Source organism: Rattus rattus, chromosome 9 (genome assembly GCF_011064425.1).
Source record: "Rattus rattus isolate New Zealand chromosome 9, Rrattus_CSIRO_v1, whole genome shotgun sequence".
NCBI classification, from domain to species: Eukaryota; Metazoa; Chordata; class Mammalia; order Rodentia; family Muridae; genus Rattus; species Rattus rattus.
The window spans coordinates 31561606-31577344 of record NC_046162.1 but is presented as its reverse complement, the minus strand read 5'-3'; the positions used below and the strand labels follow the sequence as shown (position 1 = coordinate 31577344).

The following is a 15739-nucleotide window of genomic DNA, read 5'->3' as shown; positions in this document are numbered from 1 at the left end:
GATCATTTATAGAAGTTTGCCAAAATGGGGTTTTATTGTTGTTTTGTTTTGTTTTGGGAGGGTCTTTTCTGAATTTTTCTTTATCAACTGAAACTGTTCTTTCCTTGATTTGAGGGAACCTAATTGTATCTCCTTGGAAAGGTGCATGATCTTAGAATGATCTCCTGGAGGCAAGGCCCTTGAAGTTTTCCGTTCACTTTGCAAGGATCAGTGGGAATGACTGACTACAGTAATCCTTGGGAGATGTGGCTATGATTTCTGCTTACTTAAAAGGTTAAAGTTATGATTGAGCAAGACCTTTTGAAAAATCTTATTAAATGATGTCAAACACTGGAATATATAATGAAATATCATATATATCATATCATATAGGAATATATGATGAAAAAGAAAATAGCCCAGAAATGCTAGCTACTTCTTCTGAGAACCTAAGCATGCCAATACATTGTAGTAAGGGTAAGTTGAAAACCTACTAAGAGAAGATAAGGCCTAAAGACATAGGGCTTAAAGGTCAATGATAAAGAGTTCATTCTCAGGACAAGTTTCTTCTTAACTTAAGTTAGTAAGTAAAATGTTCTATGCTCTTAAAAGAGATATAAGTTGAATAGATTCATCTTTGCCTTACATAAGGGTTACATAAAAGAAAGAAATGGTGTGGGTTAATGGAAAAAATGTTATTGGTTGGTTTCTGATCTTTATGGGAAAAGCTATATAGATAAGAGTCATACTGTAAAACTAAGACAGATAATGTCATAAAGACAACTTAAAACATATTGTGAGCATATAGAATCAGACTGTGACAAAATGCAAAGGTTGTATTGCTCTTAAGAAGCTGAAATCAGTCTTTGCAAAAAAAAAATGAGTGAATGCTGTTTTTGAGCCCTTGTATAGTTTTAGTAAATGACTCAGACCTCTTTCTTGAATCTTCAACCTTGATCCAAGCATTTAAAACTTCTTAAAAAAAAACATAGTGCCTAGTTGTGATCATCAAAGTCAAGCTACCTTTGTACTGCAGCATATTGACCTTTGGAAATATTAATACCTCTCGCCCTATTTCACTGTTCTGCAAACCTAGATTCCTCTTTCCACCATGTTCGTCAGTATAGCTGAGGTCCAGCTTCCAATATAGCTGTTGCCAAATCTTTCCAGTCTTGGGGGATAATCCTGTTCTGAGTTGCCCATGAATTTAGTATCTGCTTCACATAGAGGGAATGAACACCATATGAAATGATTGTTTCCTTGAATCTCCTCAAGTCTAATATGCCTATAAGATTCCATTTAACTTCTTCATAACCTTGGGGTGCCTATTATCTCCTGGTAGGTCTTTTGTAGTAACTGGATACACTAAGTTTGGTTTTCTAACAACTGTGGGCCACCCTCCTTCAGTTTCATCATGTGTGGTATGGTAGATTCTTGTCTATGTTCCTTCTGTATCTGAGTATTTTTCTCATTTTTATTTATAAGTCTCTCTAATTTTTTCTCTAAAGCTTTTAATTTATCAATCCATTTTCTATTTTTTTCTTTTTTCCTGTATATGAAAAACTTTTTTCTTTGAGGGTGTACAGAAATCCACTATGGCTATTAAGGATAAAATACAAAATATTGAAATGATAATAATCATAGTTAGGATTGAGCCAATTACAGTTAAATCATTTAGCCTTTCATTTTCTGCTTTTATTTTCAAGCCATTTAAGGTAGCACTATACAGGGTCCTAATGCCTTGTATTATGGTATTTTCCATCCTTACTCTCCTTGAGGACTTTCTAGGTGACTTACCAAATCTTATGGCTTCTCAGTTTGTCTTAAGCTGACATGATTTCTCTGTCTTTGTGGTCATGCCACCTACTGGAGTGCCAAATGTTACTTTTAACAAAATCTCAACATTCAATTTTACCAATAAAAACTTGGGAGCCAGATGCTGGGGTGAAAGCCTGATAGCTCAGAGAGGCAGAGAAACCACCTAGCTGACCTTTCTCCACAGTGGATGTCCCAAAAAGAAAAGGAAGCTCTCCTTAATGAGCCATCAAAAACCTTTAAACTGTATGTCCCTCCCTTCTACTTCCTGGGTGTCTCTCTATCTGTCTACCAACTCCCTCTTACTCTATATGGGTTTTTTTTTTCTCATGGTCACTCCCTGTCAACTGGTTACTTGTTCTGCTTTTAGACCTATGGTTGACTTTATTTAATCTTGTGTACAATAAGCAGAAATCCCTTTGAATTAAAGATGTGTGCAAAGGCTGAGCCACACCACAACTAGAAACAGGTTTTTTTTTCCAGGAAGCAACAGAATCTTGTGGTTCACAGTGGGATCAAATATTTTGCAATACACACAAGGACCCTTGGACCTAGCCTGCTTGGTATTTTGATGCTGCTGGCATTTTCTGTATTAAGTGATAAGGCTGAGAAGCAGGATAAGTGCTCCTTGAAGCTCATCACAGATTCAGGGTCTGGTTGCCCAATCTTGGTCAGTGTGACTCCATGTTGAAGTGTGTAGGAATGATGTCATTATGCAGGTGAAGGCAGGTACAAGATAGAACGAGGCCTGTCATAGGAACAGAGTGAAGGATGGGTGGGAGCGAAGTTTTACAGAGGATGAGGATACAGGAGAGAGGAGAGGAAAGCAGCCAAGAAAACATGAAGGTGTATATTAAGATTCCTCTCTGCACATTTAGAGGATGTTATGAATATTCTTAAGGGATAGAGGTGTATGTCTAGATAAGCAAATTATATATTATCAATTGGATCAGAGGTTATTGTGTTGTGTATTCTTTCATGTGACGATTTAATTGAGTTCAAGAGAGTGTGTGGTGGCAGGACACTGGGCGATGTTGCTATGTCTCCCTTTTCATTTCTGATTTTGTTAATTTGCCCTCTGTTTAGTCTTGCTAAGGGTTTATCTATCTTGTTGATTTTCTCAAAGCTTTGGTTCTGTTGATTCTTTGTAAAGTCCTATTTGTTTCTACTTGGTTGATTTCAGGCCTGAGTTTGACTATTTCTTGTGTTCTGTTCCTCTTGGACTTATTTGCTTCTTTTTGTTCTAAAACTTTTAGGTGTGCTGTCAAGCTGCTGATGTATGCTCTCTCCTGTTTCTTTCTGCAGACACTCAGAGCTATGAGTTTTCCTCTTAGCCCAGGTTTCATTGGGTCCCATAAGTTTGGGTATGTTGTACCTTAATTTTCATTAAATTCTAAGAAGTCTTTAATTTCTTTCTTTATTTCTTCCTTGATCAAGTTATCATTGAGTAGAGTATTGGTCAACTTTCATGTGCTGTGGGCGTTCTTTCCTTATTGTTGTTATTGAAGACCAGCCTTAGTCCGTGCTGATCTGATATGATGCATTGGATTATTTCTACCTTTCTGTATCTGTTGAGAACTGTTTTGTGACCAATTATATGGTCAATTTTGGAGAAGGTACCATGAGGTGGTGAGAAGAAGGTATATCCTTTTGTTTTAGGATGGAATGTTCTAAAAATATCCATTAAATCCATTTGGTTCATAACTTCTGTCTGTCTAGGTCTCTGTTTAATTTCTGTTTCCATGATCTGTCCATTGATGAGAGTGGGGTGTTGAAATCTCCTACTATTAGTGTGTGAGGTGCAATGTGTGCTTTGAGCTTTAATAAGGTTTCTTTTATGAATGTAGGTGCCCTTGTATTTGGAGCATAGATATTCAGGATTGAGAGTTCATCTTGGTTGATTTTTCCTTTGATGAATATGAAGTGTCCTTCCTTATCTTTTTCGATGACTTTTGATTGAAAGTCAATTTTATTCGATATTAGAATGGCTATTCCAGCTTGCTTCTTCAGACCATTGGATTGGAAAGTGGTTTTCTAGCCTTTTACTCTGAGGTAGTGTCTGTCTTTTTCTCTGAGATGTATTTCTTATAAGCAGCAAAATGCTGAGTCGTCTTTCTGTATCCAGTCTGTTAATCTGTGTCTTTTTATTGAAGAATTGAGTCCATTGATGTTGAGAGATATTAAGGAATAGTGATTGTTGCTTACTGTTATTTTCAGCTGGGATTATGTTTGTGTGCTTCTTTTCTTTTGGTTTTGTTGCAAGGAGATTACTTTCTTGCTTTTTCTAGGGTGTAGTTTCCCTCCTTTTGTTGGGTTTTTCCATTTATTATCCTTTGTAGGACTGGATTTGTAGAAAGATAATGTGTAAATTTGGTTTTGTCATGGAATATCTTGGTTTCTCCCTCAATGTTGATCGATAATTTTGCTGGATATAATAGCATGGGATGGCATATGTGTTCTCTTAGGGTCTGTATGACATCTGTTCAGAATCTTCTGTCTTTCATAGTCTCTGGTGAGAAGTCTGTTGTAGTTCTGATAGGTCTGTCTTTATATGTTACTTGACCTTTTTCCCTTACTGTTTTTAATATTCTTTTTTTGTTTTGTGCATTTGGTATTTTGATTATTATGTGACATGAGGAATTTCTTTTCTGGTCCAGTCTATTTAGAGTTCTGTAGGCTTCTTGTATGTTTATGGGCATCTCTTTCTTTAGGTTAGGGAAGTTTTCTTCTATGATTTTGTTGAAGATATTTACTGGCCCTTTAAGTTGGGAGTCTTCACTCTCTTCTATACCTATTATCCTTAGGTTTGATCTTCTCACTGTGTTCTGGATTTCTCGTATGTTTTGGGCTAGGAGCTTTTTCTGTTTTACATTATTTCTGACAGTTATGTCAATGTTTTATATGGTATCTTCTGCTCCTGAGATTCTCTCTTCAATCTCTTGTATTCTGTTGGTGATGCTTGTATCTAAGACTCCTGATCTCTTCCCTAGGTTTGCTATATCCAGGGTTGTCTCCCTTTGTGCTTTTTATATTGTTTCTATTTCCATTTTTAACTCCTGGATGGTTTTGTTCATTTTCTTCTCCTGTTTCATTGTGTTTCCCTGTAGTTCTTTAAGGGATTTTTGTGTTTCCACTTTGAGGGCTTCTATTTGTTTACTTGTGTTGTCCTAAATTTCCTTAAGGGAGTTATTTATGACCTTCTTAAAGTCCTCCATCATCATGATAAAATGTGATTTTTAAATCTAAATCTTGCTTTTCCAGTGTCTTTGGATATCTGGTGTTTCCTTTGGTGGGAGAACTGGGCTCTGATGATGCCAAGTAATCTTGGTTTCTGTTGCTTGGGTTCCTGTGCTTGCCTCTCACCATCAGGTTGTCTCTAGTGTTAGCTTGTCTTGCTGTTTCTGATGATGGCTTGATCCTCCTGTGGGCCTGTGTGTCAGCATTCCTGTAGACCTGTTTTCCTGTTTCCTTTCAGTCAGTTATGGGAACAAAGTGTTCTGCTCTCAGGTGTGTAGTGCTCCTGGTGGCTAGCTTTCAGCTCTCTGGGAGGGCAGCACCTGGAAGGGTCCTGCCCCTACTGCTCCTGGGTCCCTGTGCACAGGGGGCACAAATGGCTCTAGGAGTTTTCCTCTTGACTCAGGAATGTGGGCAGAGAGTAATCTCCCCTGTTCTTTCAGGAGTGTCCACACTTCTGAGGGTTTAGCTCTCCCAAACCCCACAGGATTTGGGTGCAGGGAGCTGTTTGACGGCTTCAGTTCAGATCTGAGTGCAGATCTAGACCACGGGGCTCCTGCAGCTGACTGCTCCTACATTCCTGTGCCCAGAGGCACTATGCAGTTTTCTCTTGGGCCAGGGATGTGGACAAAGGTGGGCAGAAGTGTCAGTGTGTCCTGCCCTGCAGTCTCAGGACTGCCCAAACTTCTATGTGTTCAGCTCTCTCTCCCACGGGATTTGGGAACAGGGAGCTGTGGGCCAGGATCAGATAAGTTCTACCATAGTCCAAAAGCTACTTTTTTTAAAAATGTGAAATACGATTTCTTTTTATTTTTTTCCGGAGTTGAGGACCGAACTCAGGGCCTTACACTTGCTAGGCAAGTGCTCTACCACTGAGCTAAATCCCCAACCGAAAAGCTACTTTTTAAACAAGTTTTGTTTAGAAACTCTTTTAGGATACTCATATTCCTTCTAACATGGGCTCCACGGGAATTTTGGGTTAAAAATACTAATTAGACAAGCTGCTTGCTTCTTAATGACAGGTATAACTAAAAAGTGCTTAAATTTGCTTTTAGAAGAAGAGACTACAGAGATTACCTGAATCACCTGAAGATTTTCACCTAAGTTCAGAACTTAAGGAAAATTAGTCACTGAATACAAGTATACAGTGGTAATAGAAGTCTGTACACCAGGCAGAGTAAGTACAGACATATATTATAGAAGTTATTAATAAATAAAAAATCTGAGGCTCTGGGTAGAGAGCTTGACAGATCGATATATTTTGGGCTAAAGTCCTAGATTTATAAGTTGCTTACTTATTGCTATTAGAATTGATAGAAGGTGTTTAATTGTTTACTCTATATGGGTTTTTTTCTCATGATCACTCCCTGTCAACTGGTTACTTGTTCTGCTTTTAGACCTATGGTTGATTTTATTTAATCTTGTGTACAATAAGCAGAAATCCCTATGAATTAAAGATGTGTGCAAAGGCTGAGCCACACCACAACTAGAAACAGGTTTTTTTTCCAGGAAGCAACAGTGGGATCAAATATCCTGCAATAAATCATCACATCAGTTTCCACAGAAGGACCCTTGGACCTAACCTGCTTGGTATTTTGATGCTGCTGGCATTTTCTGTATTAAGTGATAATGCTGAGAAGCAGGATAAGTGCTCCTTGAACAGTTGCCCAATCTCTGTCAGTGTGACTCCATGTTGAGGTATGAGGTATGTCATTATGCAGGTAAAGGCAGGTACAAGATAGAACGAGAAGTAAGATTGGACGAGAAGTAAGGATGGGCAAGAGAAAAGTTTTAGACAGGAGGGGGAGATGGGAGAGAGGAGAGGAGAGCAGACAAGAGAACATGAAGGTGGATATTTTTTTTTTTACAAAAGGAATATTTCTTTATTTGCATAACTGCCTTCGAGAATTTCAAGAATTGTAGATATCTACATAGATACATAGATAGATACATACATACATACATAAATACATACATACATAAATGCATATATACATACACATATAGGAGATAGTTATATTATTTGTTAAAAAAAAATGAAAGTAAGAGGTTTAGAGCCAGTCCTTCTGTTGATGCCATTACAAACTTCTGAGTTGATTACACATGTGAGTTAAGGGCCAAATAGCAAATTCATGAATTCATGGCTCTGAGTTTGTTAGATAATATATTAAAATAGTTAATGGACAACAGTCCAGATTTATATATATATATATATATATATATATATTTGCTCCATTTTCCCTACCCCCTACTACCCAAGGATATCTTAATGCCCACGTACAACTTGTAAGAGTCATCACCCTGACTCCCAGGACTTTTGGAGGGCTCAAGGGGGTTATTCTAAGGTTGGTTTATGAGAAATTTGGAAATGGTTTAATTTCCAAATATATATACATATATATATATGGTTTTCAAAAACTTCACAAAATATGAGATTTAAAGTTATTTATCTTTTCTTGAGACATCTGCTCCTAACAGTTCCCCTTTGGTGGATTTAAAGAACAAATTGAATATCTCTTCCTTCAGGTGAGACAATACCTTGTTGCTAGGAAGCCACTGGGAAGGAACTGCCTATTTCATCTACAGACTAATACTTTCCAAAAGGGGACACTTTATACAGAATAGTTGTTGACTGATAATCTCTGCTGAGCCAGAATTATCAGCACTTCGAAGTTTCTGCATTTCAAGAGTCTGTCACTTGATTTTGCGCCAGAAGGCTGAAACTTGCCCTCAAATGATGCTAACAGAGGACTGTGCTAGTGGAGGTTTGCCTCTACAACCTGTCTCAGTCCTGCAAGCCTTATTAACCTTCCTCTTTTTATAGATATTTGGTCATTCTCAGATTTCTGAGGGGGTTGAAGATAGTCTATCAGGCTATTTAACTTTGAAAATACATATTTTATTAGATAGTTATCAAATAGCATACAAGCTAGCCAGAATATAACATAGATTCTAAGCCTTTCTTAAGCTGGAATGATAACTAAATGTTCTGTTTAATTGATAAAGTATTGGACTGCGTGTTTGGTATATTTTATGCTTTTAATTTACAAAATGATAGTAGCTGTGCTCAACTTATTTGGGAGAAAAGTTTTTTTTAATTAGATAGAAAGGGTGAAATGTAGGATGATGTCATAATGCAGTGAAGGCAGGTACAAGATAGAACGAGGCCTGTCAATGGACGAGAAGGAAGGATGGGCAGAGAAAAGTTTTAGAGAGGAGAGGAGAGCAGCTAGGAGAGCATATTTACAGGTTGTTATGAATATTCTTAAAGGATGGATGTATACAGGACTTTATATGTCTAGATGAGCAAATTATATATTATCAATTGGATCAGAGGTTATTGTGTTGTGTGTTCTTTCATGTGGCAATTTAATTTGAGTTCAAGAGAGTGTGTGTGGTGGCAGGACACTGGGCCTGCCACAGAATTGGGATGTGTATGTCTGGATTGTGGCAACCTGCCTTGGTAACTAGATGGGTGGAGAGATTGTTGCGAGGCTCAGAGAATAGCCATCAGTAGTTTGATATGGAATAGAGCAAAGTGGATGAGATGCTTTGTTGAGTGAGATGAAAATATCAAACAGATGTCATGGGGCAGTGTTGTGCCGGATCTACTGCGGGACAAAAGAAAGTCATTTATTTAATTTTACAGCAACAGAGACCATGTCTTTTGAAAGTAGACAGACCAGAGTATCATGCTTCCTCAACAAGGCCAGGGTTAGAAGGAAGGCTCAGAGAAGGGTAAGCCCTTCTGCAGCAAAATAATCCACTTGTCCTCATTTTCATCTGCACCATACTTTCATGTGGGTTTAATTCCTCCTTTGATGAGATGGAAGTCAGAGTGCCCATCAGTTCCCTGTGGGTATAAAGTCTCTAAAAGCACTCCCAGAGAGACAAAGATTCAGGTCTGTTTGGTGTTTTGTTCCTTGTTCTGCACAACGATGAACAGTCCCGGCTCTCTTGGGTTACCAGAAAGTGGATTGCCATACATGAGATGGTCATCCCTCCTATTGTACTGCTTTGAATGGTGTCTTGTTCCTTCCCTCCTCCTCTCCATAATTCTGTGTGCAGTGTTGTGTTCTTCATTCTGATCAAGATCCCACTGTCATCTTCTCTCAAGATGATGAGTTTTCTCCTCCTATCCTCACTGCTCTAGACACCAATGTGTTTGATTTTCCACCTATTACAAAGCCACCCTTCTGGTCTCTAGAAAACTTCTCCGAAGTGGAAAGTGGTGAAGATAGTGATATCTATTCTGGAAATGGCCTCTCTAACATAAAGGACAGGCACTACACACAGTTTTGTGAGCATATCAGCAGTTCTTCTCTTTCCTGTAGTTTACAAATGCCTCAGGGCCACGCTTGTGTTCAGTACCCACCTTTTTCTTTCTTTCTTTTCCTTTGTTCCCCAGAGTCTTTCCGTGTGCCTGTGGTGGTTTGAAGGAGACTGTCCTCATAGCCTCATATATTTGGTTGCTTAATCACCAGTGAGTGCTACTACTTGAGAGGGATTAGAGGACTAGGTGTGGTGTTGCTGGAAGAAATATGTCCTTGAGGAAGGGCTTTGAGGTTTCAAAAACCCACCCTGGGTTTCAAGATGGTGGTGCCTTGGTGGTTGACCAAGAGGCAGAGGTAAAAGCCCCTTTGCAGAAAGTACTTGGGGACCGCTAGCTAGTCGCTGTTGCCATTCTGGGAACCTCACAGTCATTTTGTTTTGTTTTTAACTAAAAAGTAAATCATATAAATTGTCAACATGGGACAAAGATCAACATCCCCACAAAGAGTGGGAAGTTTATGAACCCCAATAGACCAAGCCTGAAAAGAAGTCCAAAAAAGAGAGTTGAAAAGAACAAAAAGCAGCGCATGATGGTCCAAGCTGCAGTTTTGAAGATGAAAGATCCCAAATAGATTTTCAAGACATGGAGAAATTAGAGGAAATGGATTTTAACCCAGTGCAACAGCCACAGTTGAATGAGAAAGTACTATAAGACAAGCGTAAAAAAACTGCGGGAAACCTTTGAATGAATTCTAAAACTTTATAAAAAAAAATCCAGATATGTACAAAACTGAGGAAGCTAGAAGTGGAATATGAACAGAAGAGAGCTCAACTGAGCCGGTACTTTGATGCCATCAAGAACGCTCAGCTCATGGAAGTAGAGAGCATCCCTTTGCCACATATGCCACGTGATCCTTCCAACATCTTGATCCAGGACATTCCTCTTCCTGGTGCCCAGCCACCCCCCATCCGAAGAAAACTCAGCATATGGGCCTCCAACGTGAGCTGTTTCTATCCTTCCTTTCCAGGGACATGATGTTCCACATTTGTCTCCTGGCAGAAAGCTGCCAGGCCTTCCTCTTAGCCCACCTCCTCCTCAAGTTCTGCTGATGTACAGCCATTAAGTGGGCTTTGCTTTAGATCTTACCCCTCAGAGGCAAGATAAAGACAAGCTGTACAGTCCAGAACTTGCTCAGTGGGGTAATGATGATAACAAGTCCAGCACCAGTGAAGACGACGGCTATACTGAGGACATGTGTCAGGATAAGCACGATGACAGTACTGAGGACAGTGACACTGACAGATTTGACGCAAAGAGCAAGTGGGATGAGTTCAGGCATCATCAGTGACAGTGAGTGTGACAACAGTGAGAAGTCAGATTTGAGGGTCCGATTTGCTGATATGCCTGGGAAATCAAGGAAGACCATGAAGGAGCTGACTCCTCTTCAAGCCATGATGCTGTGATCAGCAGGTAAGGAAATCCCTGAGGAAGAACGGGAAGTGGAGGAATTTTCAGAGGAGGAGGAGGATGACAACGACGACGACTCCGATGATTCTGAAGCAGAGAAGCAATCACAAAAGCAGCATGAAGAAGATCCCCACTCTGATGGCTCATCTGCTGCCTCCTCACAGCAGCAGGCTCCTCCACAGTCCTTTCCTCTTTCTCAGACACAAGCACCTCCCAAGCCAGGACCACCACCTCTTGGAGCCCACCTGCCCCACCCTTACAGCCTCCTGGATCCACACCTACAGGTCTTCTTCCTGGGCCACCTCCAGGGTCTCCTCCATTCCAGAGAAAACCTGGAATGCCAGGAATCCTAGGGTCTTTACCAAAATTTTACCTCCAGGACCACCACCAGGGTGATCTCCTGGTCTTCCCCAAGGCCCACCTCCAGGTCTTCCCTCCCCCGAACCCATCCTCATGTACCCCCACCAAGGCTACCTCCTCCTGCACCTCCAGGTATCCCTCATCGTCATCCTGGCATGATGTGCACACCCTTTGTGCCTCCTCTTGGAGCTACCCCACATGGCCATTTCTCACCAGCTCCCTTGCCCAACCCAGGGGTGTTGAGTGACCCACCCAGTTTCATTCACCAACCAAAGGCAGATAATGGGACTGCAGCCACCACTGAGGAGAAATCCACGGCAACTACCAGTGTCAAGCCCCAGATCACCAATCTCAAAGCAGAGGTCACACGGTTTGTGCCACTGCACTGAGGGTTTGCTGAGAGAATATGGAGGGTACTGCTGCTCCCCAAAGAAAGTCAGAGGATGACTCTGCTGTGTCTGTTGCCAAAGCAGCCCTCCATATCTGGTCCTCCAAAGCAGCTTCCAGATCTGCCAGGCAGGCTTCTGCTCAGAGTACTGGTTTGTGGACAAATAGACTTTTGTTAAACTTAGAGTGAAGAACAATGTCCACTGTCAGGTATTTTCCAAATCCAGTTCCAGGAACCTCCTAATGTTTGCCTCCTGGAATCCCACCACACAAGGTGCTTCTTTATAATAAACCAGGATGTGAAGCACTGCCTCTAACCCCTGTTCCCTTGGACACCACCATCTCCTCCCCATCTTCCTCTCTCCATTTTGGGAGTTCTGTCAGGGAGGTCTTAGTTACTTGTTTTGACTCACGTGCCATAGCACTAGAGTAGAGAATTATGGAGACAAAAGGTTTATTTCACCTTGACTTTTGTGTTTGAGTTTAATATTTTTGTGTAAATATTTTTGTAATATTTTCCTTGTAGTGAAATGGATAACAATATCATTTCCTAACTCAAAGCAGGATATGTGGGAAGAAAATACACAATTCTTGGATTAAAGTTATTTCCCAGAAGTTAAAAAAAACGATCCCAGAGGCAGGAATTCCCACCCCTCCACACTTCTGGATAACCATGTAGCTCTCAGCTCCTCCTCCAGCCCCACACCTGCCTCCTGCCATGCTCTCTGTCATAATGATAATGGACTGAGCCTCTGACACTGTAGGCCAGCCCTCGATTAAATGCTTTCATTTAGGAGTTGCCTTGGTCATGGGGTCTCTTCACAGAAACAGATAGTAACTAAATAGCTCTTGTTAGCTTTGGACTTTCTATTCTCTTCCCTCAGCTTTCCAAGTGCTGGGATTACAGTATGGACCATCACACTAGCCAGTGCTCAAATTATATTCAATTATATTCATACATATACATATATACATATATATATATATATATGTAACATGAGATCTCACCAAATTCTCTACATATCGTGGGCAGCTAGTGGACATAGGCTGCCTTTGTGATGGAAAAGAAAGAGCAAGTTAGGGCCACAATTGGCTGAGAGGGTCTGAGGGCACAGGCACAGTAGAGGTCCTATCATGGCCCCTGAGGATAACAAGGATATGGTGATAAAACATGAAGAAACCAATTTAAATTTGTATATTCCTGAGCTTGGCTAGCCCAGAGGGTAGAAACTCTGGTACCTTTTCATCTATCCCCACTGGCTCTGGCCCTGCTATTTCTCCAAGTTTCCTCTTTGAGGGCTTTAATTGTAAGCTTTGGGGATTCTGGTTCCAGAGCGGGCATTTGTGGACTCTCATGAGACTTTCTTACTCATTCTTGGTATTAAGCTCCTACGTGGACAATAGGAGGCAGTTCTGCAAGGCGAGTAAAAGACAGAAGAGGGGGGCAGGCAGCCATCAGTGAGTCATCTTCAGTTCTCAGATGCTGGTTCTGATCCGTCATCACCATCTCACTAACTCAGTCCACTTTCTCCTCTATTCCTTTGCTTTGATGCATAATAATTACACATATTTATGGGATGGAGTATATTATTTAACATACACAATATGTAATGATCAGATTGTGGAACTGTCACCTCTATCACGTCAAGTATTTATTATTTGGTCAACGTTCTCCTCATAAGAAGATTCTGCTTATTGAGACTCACTGAAATAGAGTTCCAAGGGTGGTATAAATACCCATAGCCCGGCTGAGAGGTTGGTACAGCTGGGGAAGGAGATCAGATCTGTGAAGAGCAGCTACTGCCTGTCCTCTTTCACCCAGTAAGTGAGAGAACAGGAAAAGGACAATCGAATTACTTTGGTAGAAGTACCCCCATTGGGTATCTGTATTACATTTCTGTGTTGTTTTCCTGCAGGAAACCCGATAAGAGGTGAGTCCAACACTCTTTCATGCCCCAACGCATACACCCACATAAACATTCTTTCTTTTTATAAAATCCCTATTCCCAGTACTTGTTTCATTTCCCCTTTTCTATTTATATGTTAGCATATCCTCTGCCTCTATCAAGGGCTTGTTGCTGAGGTTTTTCTTGGTTTTTTAACTTAATTAATTAATTTACCTTATAACCAAATCATAGCTTCCCCTCCCTCCTCTGTACCCAGTCTCTTCCTCTCACCTCCTCGCCCCCCCCCTTTTTTTCTTTTTTTTTCTTTAATGAAAGGAGAGGAGGTGATGAGATAGCACTTTCCAGGATATGGGATAAAGCTACAGCTTAGAGAGTTACAGTTATAACACCAGAAAGAAATGCAGTTGTATTTATTTTTCATTCCAAATGCAAGTTTCAGTCTGCAATGAGACTCAAGGGAGAGGAGAGTCAATTAATATGTCTTTGTCTATGTTTTCAGATGGTCCAGTACAGCAGGTGATCATGGCCATGTGGTTGAACCAATCATTCACAGATGACTTTATCCTCTTGGGCATTTTTTCCTACAGCCCAACAGATCTTCTTCTTTTTTCTGTGGTTATGCTAGTCTTCACAGTGGCACTCTGTGGGAATGTCCTCCTCATCCTCCTCATCTACACTGATCCCCGACTTCACACCCCCATGTACTTCTTCCTCAGTCAGCTCTCCCTCATGGACCTCATGCTGGTCTGTACCAATGTGCCAAAGATGGCAGTCAACTTCCTGTCTGGCAAGAAGTCCATCTCCTTTGTGGGTTGTGGCATACAAATTGGCCTCTATGTCTCTCTTGTGGGTTCTGAGGGTCTCTTGTTAGGACTCATGGCTTATGATCGCTATGTGGCTATTAGCCATCCACTCCACTACCCTGTCCTCATAAATCAGAAGGTCTGTCTGCAGATTGTTGGGAGCTCTTGGGCCTTTGGGATAGTAGATGGCCTGGTGCAGATGGTGGTGGTCATGACCTTCCCCTATTGTAGGTTGAGGGAGGTGGACCACTTCTTCTGTGAGATACTCTCCTTGCTGAAGCTGGTCTGTGTGGACACATCCCTATTTGAGAAGTTAGTGTTTGTCTGCTGTGTCTTCATGCTTTTGTTTCCCTTCTCCATCATTGTAGCCTCCTATACTCGCATCCTAGGAACCGTTCTCCGTATGCACTCTGCTAAATCCCAGAAAAAGGCTCTGGCCACCTGTTCCTCCCACCTCACAGCTGTCTCCTTCTTCTATGGAGCAGCCATGTTCATCTACCTGAGGCCAAGACAATACCGGACCCCAAGTCAGGACAAGATGGTGTCTATCTTCTACACAGTCCTTACTCCTATGCTCAACCCCTCATTTATAGTTTGAGGAATCGTGATGTGATAGGAGCACTGCAAAAATGGCTGGACCGCTGCAGGATTGGCAGCCAGCACTGAGCTCTGGAGTTGGACTCTGTCTCATTGTAGCTGTGTTATGACCAGTAAATAACTCCTTGTCTATGTGTAATCACACAGTTTAATCATTAACAGTGAGGTGCGTGACACGTGCATTTTGGGACAGGACTTAATGAACCCTAAGGCAGTACTAACTGTATCTCTTGTGATCCATGAGTTTTCCCCCTCAGTCTTTTGCAGACTTTTTGCTAAGTACATTATGGAGGGAGGAAAACCTCTGACGACCCAAGCACTGCAGGATTGGAGCATTGAGATTGTGTTGTTCATCACTTAGTGTTTCCCTTACCAGAAGACGTAACCCTTCTCACTGATGTTCACAGAGTCTCTTAAGGTCCAGGCGCCGAGACACACATGATCATTTTTCTCTAATTTACATACTGGCCCTGTACTTTATTTGTTGATAAAGCTACCACTAATCTGTTATTTATACAATACAGCCTCCTATTAGTGGCATGAATGAAAAATTTTCCAGATGGCAGAAAGCAAGGCTCTTTTTTTTTTTTTTTTTAGAGACTTCTCATTTAATAGTGTGAAATCTTTTACAGTTGCTTCAAGCAGTAAAAATGGAATATTGTGCTATTCAGGAGAAACAGGCTAAAGACGGGTTTGATTCCTTATTCTGAATGTGGGACCTAGAAGATACACATGGAAGTAATGGATGCACATTATTTTTTGCACTGTAGCAAAAAATGCAACTGTCTATCGCTTCTGTTTTCAGTTGTTCTTGTCATTTTTCCTTTGCTTGAGGCTGAACCTCAATCTGATGCTTAGCCTGACTCTAGTCATCCGGGCAGCGGCAGGTCTCCTGCTCACACTTTGACTGTGTAGAC

At 41.0% G+C, this 15739-nt stretch overlaps 1 protein-coding gene and 1 pseudogene across 1 annotated transcript; both read left to right on the top strand.

The window, feature by feature from the left end:
* Positions 1-9569: 9569 nt before the first annotated feature.
* Positions 9570-11705, top strand: LOC116910253 (annotated as a pseudogene).
* Positions 11706-13911: 2206 nt separating this feature from the next.
* Positions 13912-14885, top strand: LOC116910208 (olfactory receptor 2V2-like). Its single transcript, XM_032914083.1, has one exon. The coding sequence runs from the start codon at positions 13912-13914 to the stop codon at positions 14821-14823; it is 912 nt and encodes a 303-aa protein (XP_032769974.1). The 3' UTR covers positions 14824-14885.
* Positions 14886-15739: the final 854 nt, after the last annotated feature.

Coding starts and splice junctions, on each gene's coding strand:
- LOC116910208 (XM_032914083.1), top strand. CDS start 13,912: ATGTTTTCAGATGGTCCAGTACAGCAGGTGATCATGGCCATGTGGTTG.